Genomic DNA, 11,552 nt, shown 5'->3' with positions numbered 1-11,552 from the left:
AAAACTAAACAGGTCTTAAACCTAGACAAGGTTAAAGATCATCAACTATATGCTATATGCAACCCCCTTGCAAAGGTGCAGTAAGAATAAAAACTTTTGCTTGTAGTTTCATGCATCAAGGATAATTTGATCTTCTTTTAGCCTGCATTTACGCAAAGGGCTATCAGCATTCCTAAATGTTATGTATCACACAGGTTAGACCTGCACTCGAGGATTTTGAAAATCATCCATGGCTGCAGCTAATGCAAGGAATATTTGGTTATGGTATTGTTCTTGCACAAGCGGAGAGAAGTAAATCAACAACTGAGAAATTGCCCAGCAAGCAGCCCATCTGAGAAAACCAGTGTAAACCTTCCTCACCAATTTTGTGGTCACAGATCAATATCCCTGCATAATCATGCACGTTCTCGCCACTATTCCTAGCAGGGTCATCTTTAATATCTAGTAATAACTTTAATAACATTGCAAAACATCTGCTAATAAACAAAGGCAATCTTTTCAGCATGCCTGCGGCCTTCTCCTTCGCCTCGAACAGAGTTATAAAGAATAGAACTGCAAAGTGCCTCGCTCTTTGATCTAAACTCTCAGATTCTGCTATCTCAAACATGATATTCACCACATCCACTAGCTGCCTCCTGAAGAAACCAGGCTCATTCTTCGCCAACTTAATAAAAATTTTCAGAGGTTCATGTGCTGCAGCCTTCTCCTCATTGTTGCTCAATGCATTAGTCAACGTCCTCATCATACCTGACAGTAAATCCTGAAACAACTCCTTTACATTTGAACTCAATACGCACTTAATGAAGTTGAACACAGCACTCATGGCCTCGATCCTCACATCTAGATCGAGGGTATCATCATTCAGTGTATTTAAGAATAGTGAGTGCATATCTTTTACGCAAGTGACAATTGTTTCACCAATGTCCTCGGCTAGTTGCGCAAATAACATGAAAGCTGACCTCTTTAGGTAGTTGTTTGAAGTGGAAGTGAGGCACTGGTACAAGAATGGCAATAATTCAGGCCAATTATTATCTGGAAGAAGTGAAGCAGCCAGCTTCGAAACAATGTCACGGTCTTGGATGATGAATCTTGATTCTTCGCACATGATTCGATTAAGGAGGATTGATTTGACGGTGAATTGAGTAGACACAGTTAGATTGCTCCAAGTGCACAAGTCATCCTCATCAGTTAACAACTGTTTTAAGAGGACAGTACACTTTTCACGGGAATAAATGTCATAGGAAGAGCCAAGAGCAAGCTTAAGAACAAGGGAGTTAGGATCCTTGTGCTTCAACATATTGAACATTGACTTAGCCTCAGAATCTTTTTCCTCAGAGCTTTCCATGTGATTGGAAATGAAGGTTTCAAATGGCTCCGATTTTGGCCCCAGAATGGCCTCCATTTGGACCTTATGGAACTGAGTCAACACAATATCCATGACAGTATTTTTGAGAGAGAGACTAGGAAGAGTATGGAACTGTGAGAATGTGGTTTATCTGACAGTTTAAATGAAAATATATAGAAGATCGTTTCTCACCAACACCTTATGATTTATGAAAAGGTGAAAACTATAGGCACCTCATTCAAGGCGGAACTATGGAATAGGTAGAAGGGTCGCCGGCACCCGTAAAATTCGGCAAAAATTTCGACCATGTATATATTTTTAGAAAATAATAATATATTAATAGTTGACACTCTATATACAAATTAAATTTTAGTTGAATCAAAAAGTGCACCCGCGAACTTTAAATCATGCGTCCGCTTCAATTAAATTATTTATTTCAAGATCATATATACTATGGTCAATTCCGTTTGTTTTTAAAAAATTATAAAGGCGTGTAAGCAAGGCTCGCTCTTAGCTTGAGGTGATCCCAAGCACTCTCTGATATTTAAAATTAGGCAAATCACAAAAAGTATATGATAAACACGCAACATCCCTGCGGCAGCAAGAAAGTCCAACCCATGCTCCACCTCACCGTTGTCGACATGGTCAACACCTAGTGGTGAAAATGGATTAAAAAAATAATTATTATTCATCCATATTATTTACTAAAAATTTGATTGGATAATAAATATTTAAAAATTACATCAAATAGACAATAGGGATTAATGTGATAGTCAGTATCTCCCACCTACAACCTCAGGGTTGTGGGTTCGAGTCAAAGGAGCAATAGCTCCAACAAAGGAGTCAAAAGGGAATAGAGAATTAAAAAATTTAAATATTTAAAAAATTGGATCAAATCCATGTTATCACTTAAAAAACCATGTTATCACTTAAAATATAGATAACTAATGGGGTTAAAAATGGATAACTAACGGGGTTCCTCAAGTTTGGGAAACTAGGAATTCTTCCAAAAGTGATCATATTCAAGAAGTCATGTGTCGGTTAACCTATTTTCTATCCGTATTAAATATGAATCGGATCGAATATTTTATTCATTTTTGCATGACCCGTTTTCAATTTGCCAATATCTCCCGACCTGCCTATTTGCCACCCCAGTCACCACCAATGTTGGAGGTCAAATGTGCTTAGGCAATCTCAATCTCGACTAAATCAATGGGCTCAAAGTATTTGTCAACTTCTTGTTAAACATTTTCTTTCCCTTACGACTGTTACCATCAGTAGTAGCTAATAAAATGCAATGAACAGTGAATGACAATGATCCAATGTGGCATTGATATTTTGTATGCAAATTGTTTTAGTATTATATATTCTTCATTAGCTCATTTTCTTTTATTCGATTATTTTATGGAATTCTTTAAGAACGAAAAGTACTCCTAAAAGGTCTTTTGGGGTTAGGCCTCACATAAAGAAAAATAAAGTGTCTTTGGGAAGTTCTCTGGAGGTCAATATATGAAAGAAAAGCCAACAATTTGTTTTTACCAAATACATATATAGACTCTCAAACTTGGCATGAAATGTCAATTTGCTAGACCAATTAAAACTTCATCTTGACAGAAATGTATCTTGTGAACATAAGAAGTAGATAAATCAAACGTGTGAGCATTGTGTAAAGAACCAATAGAGCAAAGACATATTTATCTATCTATCTATATACATATTAAAGGAATAAAGTTATCATATATAATTGACATTATGGTTAAGCCAAATGTCAAGCTAATAAATATCAATAGTATATGGTAACTTTATTCTATATTTGACTATGTTAGTCAAATACAAATAATATATAGATAAAGATAATATATAAACTGCATTTGAATTAAAAGATAATTTGAATTTATAGATAATCTATATACATATTAAAGGAATAAAATTAACATATATAATTGGCATTATGGTTAAGCCAAGTGGCAAGCTAATAAATGTCAATAGTATATGGTAATTTTATTCTATGTTTGACTATGTTAGTCAAATACAAATAATATATAGATAAAGATAATATATAAACTGAATTTGAATTAAAAGATAATTTTGAATTTATAGATAAAGTTTTAAAATTCGAATTTAAATTAAAAATAAAAATTTATCTTTTTTATCATGTTATCATACTTAATTCGGTTAATGATCATATGCAATCATGTTAGGAACTTTTGTTATCTTTCTAATTATTTAAATACTACTTCACCTCTGGCAAAAAATAAAAAACTATTCCATATAAATATAAAACTCTTTCACATTTAAAACCCCATAATTATAGTTCTTTAAAATATTGTAGCTAGATTTGAATAAAGCGACTTTTTTTAAAAAATAAATGTAATATATAGGGTACACGTCTATGTTTATCCAAATAACAAAAAAGAGTTTTAAAATCGAATAAAAGTTTAATTACATATATAATGAAGTAAACATACATGCTGGAGAAAGAAACATCACAAATATCAGTCAATATTAAAAAAAAAGTTATTTTTTTCTTTTCTTTTTGAAGAATATTTGTTTGAAGAGTCAATTTGTATAAATGGACATCAAACAAATAACAAAACTTTGGCTATACAATTGTTATCATTAATTTCAATTTAGCACATTCTAGGAATTGAAGGGTATAAGCTGAAACATCTTCATTTAGTTGCAGCCAAGCCAATATTGCAAGGGTATAATATTTTTTTCGTTAAAGAATATTAGTTTTGAATCATTAGATTATGTGAAAAGTTTTTTTTCTCGAACTCAACAAGAGAGATATTGGTTTCTAATTGATAGTTTCTATAGCGATTTTCAAGTGTAACAAAGAGTATATTTTTAAAAAAAATTGATATGATGTGAAATATTTTTTTTTAAATGTAAACAAATTATTTCGAAAAAACTCTTTACTTTTTTCTACTTCAAAGATAATAAAAAGATAAGATATTTTTGAACATTAGTAGAGAATTTTTAAAATTATTATAATAGAATTCATATAATGGATAAACTCAAAAAGTCAAAATCTTATGGAATATTTACATTAATATCCGACCAGATTTATTGTTTACTTTTTATAGCTAATATAAATAGATAATATACCGACAACATACGATTATACACATATTATATATAAATTACACATCCTTCAATATTTTAATTTAAGTGGTCGGGTGAGCACCTATTTAGGCTGATTAGATAAAGCCAAAAGAAAAATATGAAAAAATTTCAACCAAAGACTAAAAATATAAATAAAGTTCTTATGTAGACAATTTCTATTAAAACTCATCCTTTTATAGTGAAATAAATTAACTTTTTGTAACAAAAGAAAGAATGACATAAAAAATAAGATAAAAGAAAATAATTATTGAAAAAAATGTATGAAAGATCTAAAAACCAGAAATAAGAGATGACAACGAATTTCTTCTTATGTTTCATCTTTGTTGAGTATAAAAAATTTGGAAGCTAATCTCATTGATTTCAAATATTTTTTTCAACTAAAATACATAGATTATAAAATAAGGATATCTTAGAATATTTTTTTTATTTACATTGTGTGTCGTTTTTTTTAAAAAGCACTATTACTAATAAACGTATATGATATTCGAATTTGAATTTAAATATCAATTTGAGTAGTTTGCATTGAGGTTAAGTCAAGTATGGTGTCAAAAAATAAACTACTTGGCAATTTTAAGATAATATATGCAATGTTATATAATAACAATCAACTAATTTAACATTTAATGATTCAAAAAATAATTTTTTTGTATATATAGGGTATTAAAAATTCAAAATCTGTGGCTAGAGATATCGATAAATTTAAAATGGAGTCATACTGAAATAAAGTTTTTTCGGCTAAAGAATCATTTAAATTTTTAGATAGCAAATTAAAAAAAAAATTTAATTAAGGATAATATCTTCACTTGCATCATTATAAAGATAATCATTAGTGAAAAATATATTAAATTTTAGAAATTGGAATTTCAAAATAGAAATATTTTTTGAAAGATAATATCATACCAAATAAGAGTTCAAGTCGTAGTAAAAGAGTCATTTGGTAATCAAATAATCGTTTATATTATGTCAACATTTGTGCTTTGCCATAAATATGAGTTATTATTTTGCTTTGTAGCTATTTTTAGGTTCCAATGACACTAATGAGAATAGTGCAAAAATAAAATTATCACTACAAAATTTGAGAAAATGTTAGTCTTTTTTCATGTAGTGTTTCTTAATTATCTAACGATTATCTATAATTATTTAGAAGGTTTTAAATTTTAAAGTTATTTACATATAATTCAAATAACTCGGATATTTAACATGTTTAATGTCAAATATCAAAATGGAGCCATACTGGAAAACAATATTCAGTGGCTAAAGAATTTTTAAAATTTTTAGATAGCCAACTAAAGTGAGTTTTGAATTAAGGATAATATTTTCACTTATATTATTATAAAAATAATTATTACTGAAAAATAAAGTTTTAGAAACTGAAATTTTAAAAAATAAATATTTTAATTTTAAGAGATATCAACACACCAAATAAGAGTTCAACTAGTAGTAAAAGAGTCAAGTCGTATTCAAAGAGTCATTCATAGTCTCAACATTTGATTGTTTTACCATAAATATGAATTATTATTTTGCTTCCTTGCTATTTTTAGGATCAAATGACACCGCAAAAATAGTATCAAAAAAAATAAATAGAAGAAATAGTTAATTTTTTTCATATAGTATTTTTTATTAATATCCAATGATTACTTATATTACTGAGAAAGTTTAATTTTAAGATCATTTATATATAATTCAAATAACTTAAATATTTGACATGATTAGTGTCCGTGCATCCGCGCGGATGCTATTACTAGTGTCATTAGAAAACATATGTCATCTAAAAAGGGAAGGAAAAAAAAATAGGTGTTTTTACTTTCTTCCCAAAAACCAAACTACTTTTTCCCCAGTTTTGCTCACCATTAATGAAGTCGCCATGTAAAATTGTTTTGTGTTTTCTTACTCACTCCGTAGTCAAAACCAAGCAAGAATCGCAAATATATTCGTACCATCAACACACAAAGAACATCAAAGAATGATAATGCAACTGCCAACCATTTGTAGATCTTAATATTTATTTGTTTAGAAGTTTCTCCGAAAATTTTATAATGATTTGGTCATTTTCAGTATCAGTTCTAGTTACTTTTATTTTTCGTATTTTCGATTTTATATGTAACGTTTTTCTTTTAACATGATTCAATTTTGGACATTTTAGTACCAAACAAGAAATTGGTAGGGGAAGGAGAAGGTTACAAAGTCCTTGATACTGATTGCATGTTGTTTATTATTTAGGTAGAACTTATTGATTAGTGTTTTCAAATATTTGAATAATGTTATGATGTTATAATTATAAATATTAATTTATTTAATCAAACATGCATTCCATGATGTTTTTACAAAACATATATTTTTAGTTTTTATAATTAATTAAATTAAATTATTATTAATTTGAAATATATATATATATATATATATATATTAATTATTTTTACAATATTAGTTATACATATATGATTACTAATTAATGTATATTCAAGAAAAAAAACTTTCATCTTCAATACCAAATCTATTACATCATTTATACTTATAAAAAACCATTTATAGGCATATATTTATTATATTAACTTTAAAGTTTTGATAATTTCTTCATTTAAAATTTAATCTAATTGTGTAATTACACTTGTGCAACCAAACAATACGCTTGTAATTACATTGTAATTATATTATGACAAACAAATATGTCGTTGTAATTACTAGGTTGTGTAATTACTATTCTAGTAATTATACCAATTCTAGTTACAAGTGGCTTTCCAAACAGACTCTTAATGAAAATGACAAAAGAAATGGCGTCGACATCAACTTCCTAGCCATTCCTCTTGTTACATTTGTGACATTTTCATAGTCCTTCATTTTTCTTTCGAAATAAAAGGGTGACACAAATTAAAGAGACAACTGAAAATTTGAAACTTAATTTTAGCCCACCTGAGTTTGGGGAATGAAAGAATGAGAAGAAAAAGGACAAATGTATTTATAATAATGTCATGAGGGGAAAATCTCTAATACGCTAAAATCACTAATAAAATTAGGCCATAAAATTAAGTAATAACTGAAAATTTATGTATCCTCCAAAAGGGAAAGATACATGCAACTCCTTGTGGAAAAGATGCATGTAACTCCTTGCTATTCAACAAATGACTACTTTTCTAAAATTAAGACCAATTAAGAACATATAAGTAAATGCTATGGTGTGATGGCCCAAAGTGTCATCTTTGAATTTAATAAGTAATTTTATGTTCTAAGATCTCAAAAAATACTATTTATCATTCCTCGACTTGCGTGCGCAAGCTGTAAAATTTTTCGAAAAGTTTTTATGTGAAAAATGGATTAAAATGTGAAATAGAGCTTTAAAAATCAACTGAGTTGACTTTGGTCAACATTTTGAGAAAACGGACTCGGATCAGTATTTTGATAGTTCCGGTAGGTCCGTATCGTGGTTTGGGGCTTGGGCGTATGCCCGGAATCGAATTTCGAGGTCCCTAGCCCAAGATATGGAATTTTGATAAAAAATTAAAAGTTTGAAAGCTTAATGATTTTTAAGAATTTACTGATGTTGGATTTGTTGACACCGGGTCCGTATTTTAGTTTCAAAATCCGGTATAGGTCATCTATAATATTTATGACTTGTCTGCCGAATTTGGTGAGAAACGGAGTCGATTTGCGTGATTCGGACGTCCGGTTGCGAAAATATAAGTTTTAACATTTTCTTAAAAAATTTCTTTGATTTGGAGCTTGATTCGTAGTTCTAGGTGTTATTTTGGCGATTTGATCACGCGAGCAAATTCGTATGATATTTTAGGACTTGGGTGCATGTTTGGTTTGGAGCCCCGAGGGCTCGGGGTGATTTCAGGTGGTTAACGAATCATTTTTGGCCTTGGTGAGATTGCTAATATTTGTTGTTGCCTTCTTCTGGTTTCCTTATACGCGATCGCATAGGTCCATCCGCGATCGCGTAAGCTTATTTCCTTATATGTGACTGAGGTCGCGTTCGCGTAGAGGAATGAGGCAGAAGCTGAAGCACAAAATTTGTCTTATGCGATCGCACAAGGTCGTCCGCGATCGCGCAAGGCTGAGAAGTTGTGCTTCGCGTATACATAAGCCCTTACGTGTTCGCATAAAGCAAAAAGCTAGGCAGCCAAAATGTGCTTCGCGATCGCAAAAAGTAAAATGAACTTGGGCAAAAGTTATTCTACGCGATCGCGAACGTAAGTTCTGGAAATGGGATTTCGACTCATTTTCAACCATTTCCAATTTTTGAGCTCGGGTAAGGCGATTCTTGGGAGATTTTTATGGGAAAATATTGGGGTAAGTATTCCTTATCCTATATTGATTATATTTCATGATTCCATACTCATTTACACCACGAATCCTTGAATTTATGGAAGAAAAATCAGATTTTTATAAAATCTTCCAAAAATAAAAATTTAAGATTTGAAGGTCCATTTGACATCGGAATTGAATAATTTTTATATGGTTGGACTTGTCTCGGAACGAGTATTCGGATTTCGTAAGTTTTTCTGAGATTTAAGACTTGGTCCCACTGTCAAATATTTAAATGAATTTCAAATTTTTATCCGAAAAATTAGTAAATTTATATGAAATTAATTTCTATAATTCATATTGAGTATATCGAATTGTTTATGATTAGATTTGATGTTTTTGGAGACAAATTCAAAAGGAAAAGTTGTGGTCGAATAATTTATTGTTTGCCTATTTTCTCCACGATTTTCACAATTAATTGCTAATTGTCATTGTTTGTTCATAAATAAATTATAATTATTGTGTGTCTTGATGCTTAATAGTTTTTCATTGAACGTGGTATTTATTAGAATAATTTGTATTACATTCATGAGTTGTTTAAAGTGTGTGTGTGTGTGTGTGTGTGTGTGTGTGTGTGTGTGTGTGTGTGTGTATATATATATATATATATATATATATATATATATATATATATATATATATATATATATATATATATATATATATATATATATATATGGGGCTCGGATTGCACGCCGCAATATGCTTATTAAAAAGTCCATATTGGGAGATCGGATTGCACGCCGCAATAGACTTATTAAAAAAATCCATATTGAGAGATCGGATTGCACGCCGCAATAGACTTATTAAAAATTCATATTGGGGATCAGATTGCATGCCGCAACAGACTTATCTAAAAGTCTATACATATACTTGATTAAAATAATTATATTGGAGGATTAAAAATAAATATATTGTGGGAGCGGTATGCACGCTGCAACGGAAATTGGTTGAAATAATAATTGGTTGTGACCGCTGAGTTGGCTTCAACTATTATAAATGAGTTACCTGATTTATTTCTATTATTTGTTGTTGTTACTAATATTGCGTACAGGTTAATGTAAGTGACCCGCCTTAGCCCCGTCACTACTTCGTCGAGGTTAGGCTCAACACTTACCAGTACATGGGGTCGGTTGTACTGATACTGCACTCTGCACACTTCGAAGTTGGTCCCAGTGGCGTACCATAGACTTGCTCGGATTTCAGCTGCTCAGAGGAGACTTGAGGTATAACTGCACGGCGTCCGCAGTTCTGAATTCCTCGTCTACTTTACTTTAGCTGTGTGTTTGTTTCCAGACATCTTTATTTTATTCAGACCTTTATTTGTATTATTGTAGAAGCGCGTGCACTTCCACATTTGTTTCTTTGTTATTAACAAATTTAAAAATTATTTTTAAAATGGATAATATTATTCTAACGTTGGCTTGCCTAGCAAGTAAAATATTAAGCGCCATCACGGACCGAAGGTGGGAATTTCGGGTCGTGACAGTTGGTATCAGAGTACTAGGTTACATAGGTCTCACGAGTCACGAGCAAGCTTAGTAGGGTCTGAAGGATCAGTACGGAGATGTCTGTACTTATCTCTCAGAGGCTATGAAGTTTAGGAACAATATCACTTCTTTCTTATTCCATCGTGTAAATTTATTCTATGATCGATGATTGAACCATTCTACTCTTATTCTCTCGCAGATAGTGAGAACACGTAATACATATACCGATGGACAGGGACCAGAGCCCCCGGTAGAAACTATGGCCAAGGGTAGAGGTCGAGGCCGAGGTCGTGCTAGAGGTCGAGGAAGAGGTCGAGGTAGAGTTCAGTCTAGAGCTCGAGCAGCTGCACCTGTTGTAGAACCTCAGGTGGACCTTCAAGAGGAGGTTCCAGTTCAGAATGTACCAGTTGGACTAGTTCAGGTCCCGAAAGGATTCATAGCCACTTCAGGACGCCCTAGTCTGTTTAGTAAGTCTTATGGAGGGCGTAGCCCAGAATGGTATATTTCCGGTGGCACCAGCCGTCTCACAGGCTGGGGGAGGAGCACAAACTCCCACTACTCCCGCTCCGGAGTAGATGGCTCCCCAGAATCAGGCTCCTGCAGCCCCGCCAGTTGGAGTAGTTCAGCCAGTTGTTGCGGCACAGACTAGTGATAGGCCTGCCATGTCTTTTGAGGCTTTATTGAGACTGGATAAGTTTACTAAGCTCTTTCTAGTTCACTTCAATGGCACACCTTCTGAGGACCCACATGATTATCTTGAACGCTGCCACGAGTTGAAGGAATTGAAGGAGCAGTTACAAGACTTGCTTGATCAGGGATTCATTAGACCCAGTGTCTCGCCCTGGGGTGCACCGATATTATTTGTAAAGAAGAAAGATGGCTCTATGCGGATGTGTCTAGATTATCAGCAGTTGAACAAGGCCACTATCAAAAATAAATATCTGTTGCCAAGAATTGATGACTTATTTGATCAGCTTCAGGGTGCAAATTTATTTTCGAAGATCGATTTGAGGTCTGGTTACCATCAGTTAAAGATTAGGGCATCTAATGTCCCTAAAAATAGCTTTTCGGACGCGATATGGGCATTACGAATTCCTAATGATGTCATTTGGGTTGACAAATGCCCCGGCAGTATTTATGGATTTGATGAATCAAGTGTTCAAGCCCTATTTGGATTCTTTTGTTGTTGTATTCATTGATGATATATTAATTTACTCCAGCAATCGAGAGAAGCATGAGCAACATCTTCGGAGTGTGATTCATACTTTGAAGAATAATCAGTT

At 32.1% G+C, this 11,552-nt stretch overlaps 1 protein-coding gene across 1 annotated transcript; it reads right to left on the bottom strand.

The window, feature by feature from the left end:
- Positions 1–259: 259 nt before the first annotated feature.
- On the bottom strand, positions 260–1,438 carry LOC142173371 (uncharacterized). The gene has a single exon (XM_075238952.1). It carries the CDS (start codon positions 1,436–1,438, stop codon positions 260–262), a length of 1,179 nt encoding a protein of 392 aa, XP_075095053.1.
- Between the last annotated feature and the right edge of the window lie 10,114 nt (positions 1,439–11,552).

This window comes from Nicotiana tabacum, chromosome 19, assembly GCF_000715075.1.
Source record: "Nicotiana tabacum cultivar K326 chromosome 19, ASM71507v2, whole genome shotgun sequence".
Lineage (NCBI taxonomy): Eukaryota > Viridiplantae > Streptophyta > Magnoliopsida > Solanales > Solanaceae > Nicotiana > Nicotiana tabacum.
Note: the sequence above shows the minus strand (reverse complement) of the source record. Positions and strands in the feature narration are given on the sequence as shown.

Excerpts from the sequence above, each read along its gene's own strand:
- LOC142173371 (XM_075238952.1), bottom strand. The coding sequence starts at position 1,438 with ATGGATATTGTGTTGACTCAGTTCCATAAGGTCCAAATGGAGGCCATT.